We start from the raw sequence: 16,121 nt of genomic DNA on the forward strand, positions 1-16,121 counted from the left end.
TTTTTAAAAAAAATCTTGGCACGATGATTCAGGCTTATAATCACAGGGCTCAGAAGGCTGAGGCAGAAGGGTCTATGATTAGGCCTGACTGTGCTGTACAGTGAGACCTTGTCTCAAAATGAGTTGTGAAACATATTTAACGTATTACAGAAAAGTAAATATCCAACAGTCTATAGAACAGTGGTTCTCAACCTGTGGGTCGACCCCTTTGGGTCCCGTATCAGATATTTACATTATGATTCATAACAGTAGCAAAATTACAGCTATGAAGTAGCAACAAAATAACTTGATGGTTGGGGGTCCCCACAACATGAAGAACTGTAGTAAAGGCTCACAGCATCAGAAGAATGAGAACCACAGCCCTGGAACATTACCAAACAGGGTGTAGATTTCATAATGCATATGTATGAGTGTGTATATAAAAGTTTGTGAACCACTGCACGCATAGGCAAGCCGTTTCATCGTATAACTGTGTACATAGTGAAGACACTGGAAACAAGATCAAGAAGTTAAACTCTGGTACTGCAGAGTGATTGGACACTGTGTTATTTTTTCTTCCAGCCTTAAATATTTCCTAGAGTGAATGTGTATGACTTTACCATCCAAAAATAAAAGGTTTGTTTTTGTTGTGTTTTAATTGCAGCTATGAATTAGCTATTCTATCTTGGGTCTTTTCCAGCTCTGCTATGTCAGCCTTAAGAAGCAAAAACCAGTGTGGCATGGGAGTGTCCAGGTGTCTGCTTTGGAGAAATCTGACTTCTTACACACTCGGAGACATCACTCTCTCCCCTCCTCCCTGCCCTACATGTCTCTCAGAAACATCCAGCCCCTTTGCCAGAACCCCTCACCTGACCTGCAGTTGGATCGCAATGGCCCTATGGCACTCAGGTGGAGTTCAGCCACAAAATGAAATAAAGCACCATCTTCTAACATACAAAAGGAAAATTTATCAGTCTCCTTAAAAACAGTCCAGTGGTGGTTTGAAAGAAAATGGCCCCCAAAGAGAGTGGCACTATTGGGAGGGGTGGCCTTGTTGGGGGAGGTGTGGCCTTGTTGAAGGAGGTGTGACACTGTGATCCACACCTCCACATTTGAAAAGATTTTCAGGTTTGTAAATGTGGGTTCAAACAAAACAGCTACAAACTACCTGGAGATTTCCATCTGCTCACCAGTCGTGGAGCCTCCGAAGATCTGGTAAAGGCTAGCTTTGGACTGCAGGCTGGGGCCTGCCTGCAGCCATGCTAAGCTGCAGCCTCCAGAAACCTGGGCACACCTGGGGCAGGGACCATGGGATGCCAGCTCAGCAGCTAGACCATGCCCCGAAGCACCCCAAAATGCCACAAAGCCTAAATCCTTCCTGACTCTCTTTGCTGCCTTAGGCCATCGCAGAGGCCAGGTGCTACCCTCATCAGAGTTCAGTGGGACAGGGAGTGAGCATTCGGGGAGAAGAAAACTGAGGTTGTACTCAAATCACACAGTGCATTGATGGTAATTTTTTTTTTTTTTTTTTTTTTTGAGATGGAGTTCTCCCTTTATAGCCCTGGCCAGCCTGGAACTCACTATGTCAACCAGGCTGAACTCAAAATTACTGCGATCCTCCTGCCTCTACCTCCTGCCCACTGAGATTGCAGCCATGTGTCACTGTGGTCAATTTATATAATTTTTATAAGAATAAATTAACAGATTCTTCCTCTTAAGAAGGAAAACATGCACAAGACCTGCATCTGGTAAAAAACCTTGTTTTCCTGAGTGAATAGAAGTCTATTCTTTTTCTCTGCATAGCTTTGCGCCTTTCCTGGAGCTCACTTGATAGCCCAGGCTGGCCTCGAACTCACAGAGATCCGCCTGCCTCTGCCTCCCGAGTGCTGGGATTAAAGGCGTGCGCCACCACCGCCCGGCAAGTCTATTCTTTATATGGAATGAGTAGCACTGTGTTAGCTTCTGCTTTGTTGCCGTGATAAAACGCTTGACAAAAGCAACATTAGGAAGAAAGGTTTATTCAGTGTCCAGTCTCAGGTTACAGTGCTGACTTACTCAGGGTTCCTATTGCTGTGGAGAGACACCGTGACCACGGCAACTCTTATAAGGGAAAACATTTAATTGGGGCTGGTTTACAGTTTCAGAGGCTCAGTCCATTATCATCATGGTGCCACATGGTGGTGTGCAGGCAGACATGGTGCTGCAGAAGGAGTTGAGATTTCTACATCGTGACCCACAGGCAACAGGAAGTGGTCTCAGTGTCACACTGAGCAAAGCTTGAGCAAAGGAGACCACAAAGTCTGCCCCCACAGTGACACACTTCCTCCTCCAAGGCCAGACCTGCTCCAAGGAAGCTTCACCTCCTAACAATGCCACACCCTATGAGCTTATGCCAATTACATTCAAACTACCACAAGTACAAGGGGACGTCAAGACATGAATGTAAGCTGCCGATATCATCACAGCCCATCAAGAGCAGAGAGAAATGAATGTGTGCATGCTTGTTAATGTTCAGCTGGTTCTCTATACATAGAGTCCTCTGCCCAGAGAATGATGCTGCCCACAGTGGGCTGAGCCCTCCTACATCAATTAACAAAATAAAGATAATGCCCTACAGACACACCCACAGGTCAGCCTGACCTAGACAGTCCTTCATTGAGACTCTCTTCTGTAGGGATTCTATGTTATGTCAAGTTGACAAAGCCAGCCAGCACAACAAAAGAACAGTGGCCCAAGAAAGCCAAAGTGATTTGCAGTCCTAATCTGAAAAGAGCAACCTTGGGGTACAGACCAAGATGCTGACATCCTCTGAGTTTTCTCACAGCCCTTCGACAAATTCAAAGTCACTGATTCATTCAACCCAAGCAATGCTCAGTAAGCACTCTCTGTCCAGAGACTGTGCCAAGCACTGTGCCATTGAATCCCTCTGTAGGCATGCCACATAGGGTTCATTATGCATGAGGAGGGAGAGAGCCAGGGTCAGTGTGTAGCTTTCCTATTGCATCTACAGGAACACGGTTCAGCTAAAAATTGCCTTTACCACACCAGTTGGGATATTCTGCATGCTGTGGAGTTTCCAACCCTCGTTACTTTAAACAGAATACTAATGTAGCATATCCTATAAGCAGGAACTGAGATAAGCTCTGTCCTGGGCAAGGAGCCTCTCTCTTCAGCCTTTTGTGGGAACCAAGCCGCTTCTGTCTTCTTCCCTATGAGATTAGTAAAGTTTTCTTTGCATCTTCATTTTTCTATTGTTTTGAAAGCAGGTATTTTATTATATTATTATGCTAATTACCCAGACACTTCTACATAAATAACTACATATTTCCCTAATTATGAAGATGTTTAAATGCTGCTAATCTCCACAATGAAGCATGAGTTGTTTTTCTCTTAAAAACCAACAACAATTTTTCTTGTAATCTTTGTGAAATAAAGGGGAATAAAGGTTTAAGTCAGCAAGAATGCTCAGTGAGAAAAGACAGCAGAAGCTACATCTAATAACCTGAGGTCCGTCCTCAGGATCCACAAAGTAGAAAAGAGGGCCAACTCACAAAACTGCCCTCCGCCCCTAGCAAATGTGCCGTGGCATACAGACCTCCCTCTACAACATACAATAAATAAATGTAATAAAAAGGTTTTACATTAATTTACCTCATTGCTTGTCAGTACTAATTTCATTGTCTTCATTTCTATCAGTGAAATAGGAAAACTGAACCTTAGCGAGCTCCCGGAGCCACCTGCTCTTGGAGTGTCTGTCACTTCCAGTCTGTATTCTGTGCCACTGTCTTCTCTGTGTTCAACTTCCATCCCGTGTCTGCTGCAGCCGGGATCCAGGACTGACTCCAAAGTCCCTGACTGTACTACTGCAATCTCTTAGCAGGCGGGATCCAGTGGGAGGTTTTCTATCACCAGAGTATACCATCAAACAGGGACACAGCACCTGCATCTCTTTACCTGTGGTGTCCTGGTTGTGAGGTCAATGACTTCCTCAGCCACATCTGCCACTGTGATGCACTGCCCACACAGGCCCAACCAAATGCGGACTGCAGCCTTCAAAAGTATGAACCAAAATAAGCCTTTCCACTCTCTAACTTGGTTGTCTTGGGTATTTTGTTACGGCATGGAAAAACCAATTAGCACAGTATCTATTAAACATGAGAATGAAGAGTTTATTTATACTTCTGAAAAAAGGTTGAGAATACAGGTGAATGGCATAATTTCCTTCTGATACTGCACAAATATTTTTCCTTGGATATCCTCCCGTGAGGGAAAACGCTGTGTGGAATGGCTGGCCATCCAGTGCGTTTACTCTAGGACACAACAGAAACAGGATGGTCTCTGATTCAGGACAAACTAAGGAAGGCTGTGCTTTCTTAATTTAATATGATCCCAGGAGCCACACTGAGAAGCATCTCTCACTCTAGACACACCATTCATTTATTTACATAAGGAGGGTGCCATGGTACACATGTGAGGGACAAGGACAAGTTGTAGGAGTCAGTTCTCTCCTGCCACCATGGGTCTTGATGTTCAAGCACAAGCCATCAGTTTGGGCAGTAAGTGCCTCCCCGCACTGAGCCATCTCGCCAGGCCTCATTCACATTTCTTAAGAGAACACGTCCATCATCATGTGTCATCACTCATGATGCTTATCACTGTAAATCTGGTCAAGGCATGGGGTGATGATACTTCTCCATGAAAACTGACATGTGGATTCCAAGTGGTCAGTAGAACATAGTAGAAGGTGATGGCCCCAGGCAGCCTCCATGCAGTAATGACTGTAGGCTGCAGCATGTGTACAGGTACACAGGGCATCGTTCATTTGGTGGGTCAGATAGAATCAGCCTCATCACCCCTATTCACCCTCCAAACAAGCAGAAATGCTGTAAATGAGGAAAGCTATCAGGAAATGGGGATCACAGAAGTGACTCTGAAGTGTCTCTGTCTGGTTGAGACAATTCAAATGACGTAAACATGTTCTTGTACCTAGGACAAGAGGAAATGGCTCTTCTGCTGATATAGGTTTTTATTTCTGTTTTTATCTGGTAGGTTCTTATGTTGCCCAGGCTGGCCTCAAATTCACTATATAGTTGGGGATGACCTTGAACTCCTGATCCTTTTGCCTCTACACTGCAAGCACTGAGACCGCAGGTGTGTGTCGAGGCACCCAGCCATAAGGTAAACACAGAAGCAAGGGGCCCTTCTGTGCTCTCCGAGCTAAGCACTGAGCCCCAGCTCCCTGCACAGCACACCAGTAGGTCTCATATGGCTACCACCTTGCATCTGATAAGAAGACATTTCTCATAGTGACAAAGAATTCCTATCACAAGCCAGGTGTGGTAGCATACACTTGTAATCACAGCACCCTGAAATCTAAGGATCAGAGGTTCAAGGCCAGCCTGGGCTATAGAGTGAGACTATTAAAGAAATCAGAACTCAGGCAGTAGAGGCAAGTGTTGACATTCGGAGTTGAGCTGTGCCCCTTCTTGTCTGTGACCTGGGATGAGTCACTTAATAGCTCTGTGGCTTGGCTTTACCAGATGAAAATGCCACATGCCCCCTTCACATGACTTCCATCGTAAGACTATGTGACAATTAAATTAATTCAAGGACTTTAACATAAGGCCAGATATCTGGACTCTGATGAGGAGAAAGGGGGAGTAGTCTTGAACTCACGGCACAGGAAAGGACTCTCTGAACAGGACACTGATAGCACAGGCACTAAGATCAACAGCTGGCCGGGCGGTGGTGGCGCACGCCTTTAATCCCAGCACTCGGGAGGCAGAGCCAGGCGGATCTCTGTGAGTTCGAGGCCAGCCTGGGCTACCAAGTGAGTCCCAGGAAAGGCGCAAAGCTACACAGAGAAACCCTGTCTCGAAAAACCAAAAAAAAAAAAAAAAAAAAAAAAAGATCAACAGCTGATAAATGGGTTCTCAAGAAACCAAAAAACTTTGATGCAGCAAAAGGCACCATTATTCAAATAAAGAGATGGCCTACGGAATGGAAAAACAGTTACCAGCTATTCATCTAACAGAGGCTTGGTATCTAGAATGTACAAGGCACTCAAAAGAATTAAACATCAAGAAAACAAGCAAACCAGTTTTAAAATGGAGCACAGATCTAAAGAGTTCTCAAAAGGTGAAATAAAAATGGCTGAAAATATTTTTTCAGTCAAGACACCCAAACACATAACATAAAATTAAAACTAAAAAATTCAGCATCTTTGCCCACCATAAAAATTAAAGCTGGAACTTTAATTTGAGTTCATCTTACCCCAGTCAGACGGTCAAGACTGAAGAAACAAACAGTACCAGATGCTGGCATGGTTGTGGGGAAAGGGGAAGACTGGCCGATTGGCTGCTGGTGAGAATGCAAGCTGGTACAACCACTGTGGAAATCAGCCTGGAAGTTCCTGAAAATCCGTCAGCCACAGGATCCAGCTATGCCACTGAGGAACACACTCCCAAAGATTCTGTATCCTGCTGCAGAGACACCTGCTCAGCTATGCTCAGTGCTGCTCCAGTCACAATAGCCAGGAGGTGGAAAACAGTGCAGATGCCCATCAGCTGATGACGGACAATGAAAATGTGCTACATTTGCACAACAGAATATTATTCAGTTGTTAAGAAGAATGAAATCTGCAGGTAAATGGATGGAATCAGAAACAGTCATTCCGAGTGAAGCAACCTAGACCCAGAAATACAAATGTTTTCTTAAGATCTTCAGATATGTTTACTCCATTTGGAACACCTGTAGAGGTCAAGAATTTGGTAAGGATTTGTGGAGGGGGAGGGGCTTAAGAAGGAGGGGAGCTAGAACACAGCAGTATAAAGGGTTAAAGAGGAATAAATGGAGCAGGAAGGATTAAATTGAGGTTGGGGGGAGGGGAGGGTAAAGGAGGGAACATGGGAAGGGCGCCTAACACTATTAAAGCCTTATGAAGCCTGACTGTTATAGAAGCTTCCTAAAATATAAAAAGAGTTAATGTGTGTAAAATACAAGCATATGCATATGTGAAGGAGAAGTCACCCTACAACAGGAGGACCATGACCCAACTAGATACCTCCTGCTAGCCAATAAAGGTTCCAGTGCTAGGAACGAGGCACCTCTTTGGAGTTCGTTAGCGTCATACAGTCCCCCAAGCACTGTGGACTGCTGCCAGTGCTCTTGGTTACCCTCCAGAACTTGACAGTACGACCCTACTGCTGGAGACATCACGGGAAAGACACACACCTCGAGCTGAGACTCACCTGGAAATTTCATCCTACTGGTTAGCTTCCACAGAGCTGGAAGGTGCTGTGTACACTTCTAAAGGAGAGAAAGAATCCTTTCCTGTGTGGCCTCTGCGACCTGCCCTAACAGCCTGCCTGACAAAAGACACTCCCTCACACAGGAGCAGCACAAAGGGGATAGGAGTAGCCGGTCCCTTTCCGACTGGATCTAAGGTCCCACTCCATGAGATGGAACCCACGCCTGGCACCGTTAAAGGGATAGATAGACCCTAGACCCTGGGGAAGAGTCGAGCGTTATTAATCTGCTAAGTGGACATAGTGTTAAAATGACCCCTCATGACCTACTGCTATACCCATAGGCCAGAGCATCCCTCAACCCTCACTGGAGAAGCTTCTAGTTGCAGTAAGTGGCAATTAGCCCTGAGACCCTCAACCAGTCAACGCACAGAGGGTAAGAGACCAGGGAGCGTCAGCCCTAAGTGGGACATATTTATCACATCCCTCCCCCCAGGTCTCAGGAATCTTGGAGGAAAAGGAGGCAGAAAGACTGTAAGAGCCAGAGGTGGCAGACAACATCAAGGAAAGAGTGTCTTCCAGACACAACAGGCAGCTGAATATATAAACTCAGAGAGTGTGACATTGTGCAGAAGACCCACAAGCTAAGCTTCAGCCAGACAAAATCCCAGCAGAGAGGGGAAGATAGGCATGAAATCCCATCCCTAGCTGAGGAGCTCTTAGCATTTGATAACTACTGGAAGAGGGAGACTCTCAAGAGAACTAATGATACACCACCTAGTAGGTCAACCACACTCCAGGACAGGCTTCACTCCTGAGACTAGTTAGGCAATACAAACTAGAGTCAATGGGGAGAGGGGGAGAGGGAACTCAAAGTTGAGTGGGAAGAGAGGGCAGGGTGAAAAGGTGGATTATGGGAGGAACTGGGGAGGGGTGGATATGTTCAAAATACAATGTATGAAAATCTCAAGGAACTGTTTTTTTGCACTCTGTTCTTCTGCCCACCCACCCCAACCTGATCCCTCAAATTCCGGTGCCCACCCACCTCCAGTCCACCCAGGAGATTTCCTCTATTTCCCCTTCCCTGGGAGATCCATGTGCTCCCCCTTGGGCCCTCCTTGTTACCTAGACTCTCTGAGTCTGTGGATTGTACCCTGGTTATCCTTTATTTTACAGCTAATATCCACTTATGAATGAGTACACACCATGTTTGTCTTTTTGGGCTTAGGTTACCTCGCTCAGTATGATATTATCTAGTTACATTCATTTGACTTCAAATTTCTTGATGTCATTGTTTTTAACAGCTGAGTTATACTCCATTGTGTAAATTACCACATTTTATTTATTCATTCTTCTGTTGAGGGGTATGTTTTCAAGTTCTGGCTATCACAAAAAAAGCTGCTATGAACATAGTTGAGCAAGGTCCTTGTGGTATGACCGAGCATTCTTTGGGTGTATGCCCAAGAGTGGTATAGCTGGGTCTTGAGGTAGATTGATTCCCAATTTTCTGAGAAACTGCCATATTGATTTTTTAAAACCTTTAAAAATTAATCAAAGGGAGTCCTTAAAACAATGCCTGTTGTGTAGTAACTGTTAAATAAACATTAACATCTTATCATTGTTGGAAGGGCTGAGGAGCTGGTCATGGAAGGGCTCTGAGGTTGACTCAGTCATCTTGGACTCTTGTCCACATTCTTGCCCACTTCCCTCTGTCCTTCTTCTGTGGCTCAGCAAATATCTCCACAGTGAGACACCAAGAGGGCCCAGGACACACTTGAAGGCCAACCTTATCAACTGCCTACTCACTGGGCAGTCTGTAAGTGGGGTAGTAGTTTTGTGTTTCATGTTAAAATGCAAACATGTGTTCATGAACCCTTTTGGCTATTGAAGTCATCTGTCAGTCACTTGAGTATGAACAAGGTCCAGATCCTTTTGTAAGGCCATTCTTTACTGGGAAGATGGTGTAGTGTGGTGATATTATGTTCCCCAAAACATTGTGCACCCTAATAAACTTATCTGGGGTCAGAGAACAGAACAGCCACTAGATATTGAGGCCAGAAAATGGTGGCACTCACACCTTTAATCCTAGCATTCCAGAGGCAGAAATCCACCTGGATCTCTGTGAGTTCAAGGCCACACTGGAAACAGCCAGGCATGATGACTCACACCTTTAATCCTAAGAAGAGAGCCTTTAATCCCAAGAAGAGAGCCTTTAATCCCAGGGAGTGATGGCAGAAAGGTAGATTAGGTGTGAGGACCAGGAACTAGAGCTGGGTAAGCTTTTAGGCTTTTGAGCAGAAGTTCAGCTGAGATTCATTCTGGATGAGGACTCAGAGGCTTCCAGTCTGAGGAAACAGGATCAGCTGAGAAATTGGTGAGGTGAGGTGGCTGTGGCTTGTTCTGCTTTTCTGATCTTCCAGCATTCACCCCAATACCTTGCTCCAAGTTTGTCTTTATGAATAAGACCTTTTAAGATGTGTGCTACAGTGCAGGGAGCTTGTTGGGTATTTGAAAGGAAGAAGAGAAACAAGGGCGACAACAGCACCAGGGGGTGTGGTTGTGCATTCCTTTTTCTTTTTTTTTTTTATCTTTCTTTTTTTTTAAACAGATTCTGCCTGTTTTATTTGTAAAAACAGCATGGGGTCCTGATCACCTGCAAATAGTGTGTAGGTGCATCACACCAGTCCATCTGTCTTCACATTGGTAGACAGAAACCTTTTCTATGTGGCCTTCACAGGGGCCTGGGCTCCTTTGGGAGCCTGAGCTGGAGCTGAGCCCTCTGCCTTGGTTTGAGCCTTGGGCTTTGGTTGGCAGAGCCTATGACCCTTGGCCAGGTAGCTTCTAATCTGCTTCCCGAGCTTGGGGCAAGCGATGAAAGCAGGACGGCTGAGCTTGCGGCTGGGGCCCTTTGGCATCTTGGGCTTCACCAGGGCCTTGATGGCCTCTGCATGCACACTGGCTGCCTTTGCGTTGTTGGCCTGCATCTTCTTCAGGCCTTTCTTGTTGTGCTTCTTGGTAAAGCGCATGTTCCTCAGGAACGTGGGGTCCACCCCCTTAAGAGATTCATATCTTTGTGACTGGGGTTTCTTGATACCATTTCTGCGCCGTTTTCGGGATTGGTTGTGTGTGGTGTGGTTCTCGGACTCGGCTGGGTCGGAACTATAACCAGCGGCTCCGGAAGAGCCTGGGACCGGAAGAGCAGTTGTGCACTTCAGACACAACCTTCTCCCAGTTCCACAGGGGGACATTGGACATTTGCATATCGATAGTCCTTCTAGCCCAGGGAAGGTGTCATCACTATGACCTCTCTATTCATACAACAGGAAATGGAGGCTTAGTGATGCCATGTGATTTCTCTAAGATGGTTCAGCTGCTGAAGATGCTCAGGCCAGCTCTCCCAGGCACCTACCTTCATCTTGCCCATGGCCCAGTCTTGCTCCTCACCAGCAGGGCACTCTGTGGCCCCAATTCCCTCCCACCCAAAGCCACACAGGTGGAGGCAGACAGGCCTCATGCTCCCCGTTCCTGTTTGAGTCCATTCACTGAAGCACCCACGGCAGGCCCAGATATGTCAACATAGAGAGAAAGGGAGGGAAGGTCATTGTTCCAAACCATTTGCAAGAATATCCGAGTTAAAAATGGAAGATTTGTCATTTGCATGGTGAAGGGAGGGGGCTAGGAAGCATTGTTAGGTGTTGGTAATGTAAAAAACGTAAGTATGCTGTTATTTATGTAATTAGTTATTGCTTTCATTATGGGTGCAGTCTTAATGGTTATAGTATTTATGTATAATTACCTTAATATTCACTGAAATTTCCAAGTAGCTCCCTAATTAACTGTCTCAAATATATAATTACATTGCATCTTTCCGCAAGACTTGCCTAATTAATGTAGTTACACCACTTCTTTTGTGATGTGCGTTATTAAATGCTCTTTGCATCCTTCTTCTGACTTCTTGTAATTCACGCTTTACAGAAATTAAGACCTCGAATTAGAAACCTCCAGAAGCAGCTCGGTCCTGCAACAGAGCTGAGGCTCAGAGAGCCGCTGTGCAGACACAGCCTCATTAGAAGCCTCTCCCTGCACAGCTGTCCTACCTGGAGGTAGGAAAAGCCTGGTCAGCTGAAGTGAGGGCCTCAGGCTCAACCTCTTCTCTACCTCCGGCCACTCTCCTCCCCAGGGAAGACCACCCTGTGTCCCAGAATCTCTGTGTGATGACGGGCCTAATCCTACATCTTCCACCAGGTACCTCTGAAGCCAGCTCTCTCTCTCTCTCTCTCTCTCTCTCTCTCTCTCTCTCTCTCTCTCTCTCTCTCATTTTCTAATATGGAAATAGAGCCTGGCTCCACAGAAAATTCTTCAAGGATTAAAGTTAAACATGGCAGACTACTTAGCTGGCAAAGTTCTTACCTTGTAAGCACAAGATCTGAGTTTGAACCCAAAATTCCACATTTAAAATGCCAGGTATGAGAGCACACTTGTGATCCCAGCATTGGGGAGGTGGAGACAACTCCGTGATGCTCACTGTCCAGCAAGCCAAGCCTGCTCAGTAAGCTCCAGGCAGTGAGAGACCCTGACTCAAAAAAAAAAGGAAGATGGAGCCTGAGGAGCAACAGCAGAAGTTGACCTCTGTCCTCCACTTATATACACACTCGCTTGCACATGTGGACACACACTCACATACATTTAAAAACAAGACTTGAAGAGCTAGTGAGCATGAAGAATCTGAAGCATGCTGTGGAGGCAGTGTAGACTTGGGGGGCTATTCCTAGAGCTTTACTTTGCCTCCCCACCAGCACAGTCTTACAGCACATGCCGCCAAGCACACCACCCCAAATCAGAAGCTTAGAACAAGCCCCATGTCTAGGGCACCATGAACACACTTGATTTTTTTTTCTGAACTGGAAAGCTAAGCAGGTCCTGCTACTGTACAGATGGGAAACTCGCCCCATGCTGTTCAGCTTCTAGTTGTGTGGCTGGATAACCAGGCCAGGCTCAGCTGAGGAACTCTCCAGATGGACGAGGCTCAACTAGTTTTCTATCACAAGAGGGATGGCTGAGGTCATTTTTGTGCAGCTTCTCATCTTGTACTAGGCTAGCCTTGTGGGGTTGATCATTTGGAAGCCTGAGGTCGACAGCTACACAGCCTCTAGACAAAAACATGTACATCACTTTCAGAACGTCTCACGAGGCAACCCAGATTCAAGGGCTGAGGACACAGACACCGTGTCTTCATGGGAGGAATCTGTGCCATGGTCTATAATTCACCATGAGGCTTACATCCAATCCAGTCACGTATAAGTAGTGTATCTTATGCATGTGTGCCAATGGGTACAAATGTATTCAGGTACATGTGCATGTGTGCTTACATGTGTGTACACATGTTGCAGTTGCATATGCATGTGTTTATACATAGGTATGCAGGTGCACATGTGTGTAAACACATGTCCATGGGTACATGTATATGCAGGTCTGTAGATGTAACCAACCATCTTATTAAATGAGAAACACAGAACCAATGCAAAGAAGGAAGCCAAGAGATCAGAGCTAAGAGCCTTACCCACCTGCTGCAGCTAGCCTCTTGAGCCAAGAGACCTCTCTGAAAGAGACCTACTTCCTATCTGTTTGTCTTTATATAGACTTTCTGTTCTGCCTTCTCATTGGCTATAAACCCAAACACATGACTGCCTCGTCACTGCCTGTATGTACAGCCCTCCAGGTCTTCTATGGTATTGAGATTAAAGGCGTGTGTCTCCAATGTTGGCTGTGTCCTTGAACACACAGATTTACCTAGCTCTGCCTACCAAGTGCTGGGATTAAAGGTGTGCACCACCAACGCCAAGCTTTTGCTATGGCTCTAATAGCTCTGATCCCTGGGCAACTTTATTTATTAGCATACAATTAAAATCACATTTCAGTACAAATAAAATACCACCATACAGGTCCTCATGCATTTATGTGTAGATACAAATTGTGTGTGTATGTGTGCCTAAGCACCATACATTTCATTCCTCAGGCTCCATACACTTTATCTTTTGAGACAGGGTCTTTCATTGGCCTAGATTTCAGCAACTTAGGCTGCTCTGGCTGGCTGGGGAGCCCCAGGGTCCTCCTGTCTCAACCTTACCTGTGCTGGGATAAACAATTAGGTCCCACTCAACTTTTTATTGTGGGTTCTGAAGATGGAATCTAGGTCCTCATACTGGGAAATGAAGGACTTTGCCAACTGAGCCATCTCCCCAGACACTTGTCTATTCTTTCAGAGGTGAAAATAGTTCCCCAATTAGTCAACAACCAAGGGCTTCCTGGACATCTTCTGCAGACCCAGTGCTGTGGAAGGTTTCCACATGGAATCCAGAAGATGCTGATGACACAGGCCGTTTCAGAACTGCCCGTGTCAATGGAGGAAGCAAAGCCGGCACAGACGAGTGAGAAGCAAAGCGAGTGTGGGCGCTGAGCTCCGTACTCTCAGCATAACCACAGCACTAATGCCCAGAGGCAAGAGGTCAATGGAGTTGAGAAAGCTAAGGAAGCAGGCGGGGATGGAAAGGCCAGCGAGGCCAGACTGCTGAAGTATGGCCAGAACGACACCACACGCAGGGGGCAGCAAGCGCAGATGAGATGGACGTGAGGGTCACGCTGGAAAGGCCCAGCGAAGCCTCCGGACCTGATGCAGGAGTCGGCAGAAAAGCAAAGGAACCTGGACAGATTGTGCCCAAGACCCACCATATTACTTACTCACTATTAAGCATAAAGTTCCCAAGAGTCTAGGAACTCAGCCCTTCCCGGACAGTAGTTTGGTCTCTTAAATACAGCTTTGCTTCTCAGGGAGGCTTTCCCAGCAGCTCCATGTGTGCTCACACACCTGTGTTGCACACATGCACCTCGGCCCACGCTGGCCCCTGACTGTGCTTCGCTGGCCTCAGAGACACAAACCCCAACCGCCTTGTGTTGTATTGTGTACTTCTTTCTGCATTTCCCCACAGAACTGGGGCTGCTTAAGGAGAGGCTGGATCCATTCTGTACCGTGTTTGCCATCCCCAGGTGCTGGGCAATGCCTGACACACAGCAGACCCTCCGTAAGTACCTGTTGAATTGGGTGAATAAGGAAATGGATGCACATCCCATGCCAGGAACCAATCCTCTGGGTCTGGTCAACACCAGAACAGCACTAAACACGTTAACCAGAATAATCATGAATGCTGGGAGAAATGCCATTGTATTTCATGATAATTCAGTAAGGCCACCACCACTGAGGCCAAATCAGCTCATCTGACTGCCGATTGCACCTTGCCACCCAGAAGCTGACAGACAGGGTGCCCATGGCTATCTATCAGTGCACTGTTGGAAGAACATCTGTCTTTTGTGGAGGTGGAAACCAAAACCAGAGGAAAAAGGGGACTTACCCAAGACCAATCAGCTTGCTGACGATAAAAGTGAGGCACAAACCTGTCTTCTGGCCTCAGATCAAGCTTCACTCCCATCACACTCACTGCTATGAGGCACAGCCTGATTGAGTGATAACTCTTGAGTCCTACTGTGAATTAAGATGTGTTCCCTGTTCCTCTCCGAGCTCTGAGGTGGTTGGAGAGACAAAAAGTATTGTTGGAGGGTTTTGCTCTTTGTAAGGGCAGGGGGGGGGGGTCCTGCCACCCAGCTCCCAAATAAATCACACATGGAGGCTTATTCTTAATTATGAATGCCCGGCCTTAGTGTGGCTTAGTTTCTAGACAACTTTCCTTAAATTTTCTTATCCCAACTGCCTTTTGCCTCTGGGCTTTTCTCTTTCTCTTACTTCTGTATCTTACTCTTACTCCGTAGCTTGCTGAGTATGTAGCTGGGTGGCTGGACTCTGGATTCCTCCTCCTTCTCTGGCTCCTTTGCAATCTCCCCTTCCAGATTTCTCCCTGTATATATTCTCTCTGCCTGCCAGCCCCACCTATCCTTTGTCCTGCCTTGCTATTGGCCAATTCTTTATTAGACCATCAGGTGTTTTGGAAAGACACAGTAACACAGCTTCACAGAGTTAAAACAAATGCAACATAATCAAAAGTCCTTAAACTATTCTACTATAAAAAAGGATACAGATGAAGTCATCAGACTTGATAGTCTGAAGTCACACAACACAGTTCATAGGACAGCCGTGTCTGCTAGCCTGTTCGAGTGTCTGCAGTACAAAGAGAAACACACCTTCCCTCCAGGACTTCCAGTGAAGAGGCATCCCCACCCGCTGTGCCATACCAAGAAGTCATGCACATGGTGCTTTGCACGCAAAGACCAAAACCCGACTGCACAGGCTGCAGTGGGGTGATCCCACCCAGGGTCGTGCAGCCCAGGTTAAGACTGGGGAATTGTAGAAGAACCCAACACGCAGTGTAAGAACCAAGGATGGAAGTCTGGATTTGGATGTAAACAAACATGAATTCACTTCCAGCTGCTTGACTCACTTACCCCACGTACTCAGGCAAGTCACCCATGTCCCTGAAACTCAGCTTGCTCAACTGTAAGGTAGAGTAAGAGTGAATCTGCTGATTGTTGAGAATGTTGTTGAGCATTTATTTACGACTCTTTGTAAACACACAAAGAGGGAAGCAGATGTTAGGCAATGCTCTCTCCCACACCATGTATGGACTCCACGGCCATCTGGGTGTCTGTTCTCTATGTGCATGAGTTCCCATGTATGTAAGTGCACCATGTGGGTGCCTGGTGCCTGCAGGGGTTAGAAGACATCATCAGGTCTCCTGGGACTGAAGTTACAGGAGGTTGGGAACCATCATGTGGCTGCTGGGAACTGAACTTGGGTCCTCAGCAAGGCCAGTAAATATAACCACTAAGTTGTTACTCAGATTCTCCTTAATTTGATTCACCCCATCCCTAATCTTACACCTTTCTCAT

General features: G+C 46.3%; 1 protein-coding gene across 1 annotated transcript; it reads right to left on the minus strand.

The window, feature by feature from the left end:
• Positions 1–9,946: 9,946 nt before the first annotated feature.
• LOC102913138 (large ribosomal subunit protein eL29-like) lies at positions 9,947–15,703 on the minus strand. The gene is made up of 4 exons (XM_076547165.1): positions 15,678–15,703; positions 13,818–13,893; positions 13,522–13,711; positions 9,947–10,410 (listed from the first exon to the last, which is right to left on the minus strand). The coding sequence occupies exons 1-4, from the start codon at positions 15,701–15,703 to the stop codon at positions 9,947–9,949; spliced, it is 756 nt and encodes a 251-aa protein (XP_076403280.1).
• Between the last annotated feature and the right edge of the window lie 418 nt (positions 15,704–16,121).

Source organism: Peromyscus maniculatus, chromosome 11 (genome assembly GCF_049852395.1).
Source record: "Peromyscus maniculatus bairdii isolate BWxNUB_F1_BW_parent chromosome 11, HU_Pman_BW_mat_3.1, whole genome shotgun sequence".
Taxonomy (NCBI): domain Eukaryota; kingdom Metazoa; phylum Chordata; class Mammalia; order Rodentia; family Cricetidae; genus Peromyscus; species Peromyscus maniculatus.

Coding starts and splice junctions, on each gene's coding strand:
- LOC102913138 (XM_076547165.1), bottom strand. CDS start 15,703: ATGGGTGACTTGCCTGAGTACGTGGG. Junction 13,894..15,677: donor GACTTGCCTGAGTACGTGGG/GTAAGTGAGTCA, acceptor CTCCTGCATCAG/GTCCGGAGGCTTCGCTGGGC. Junction 10,411..13,521: donor AGATGTCCAGGAAGCCCTTG/GTTGTTGACTAA, acceptor TTCCGGTCCCAG/GCTCTTCCGGAGCCGCTGGT.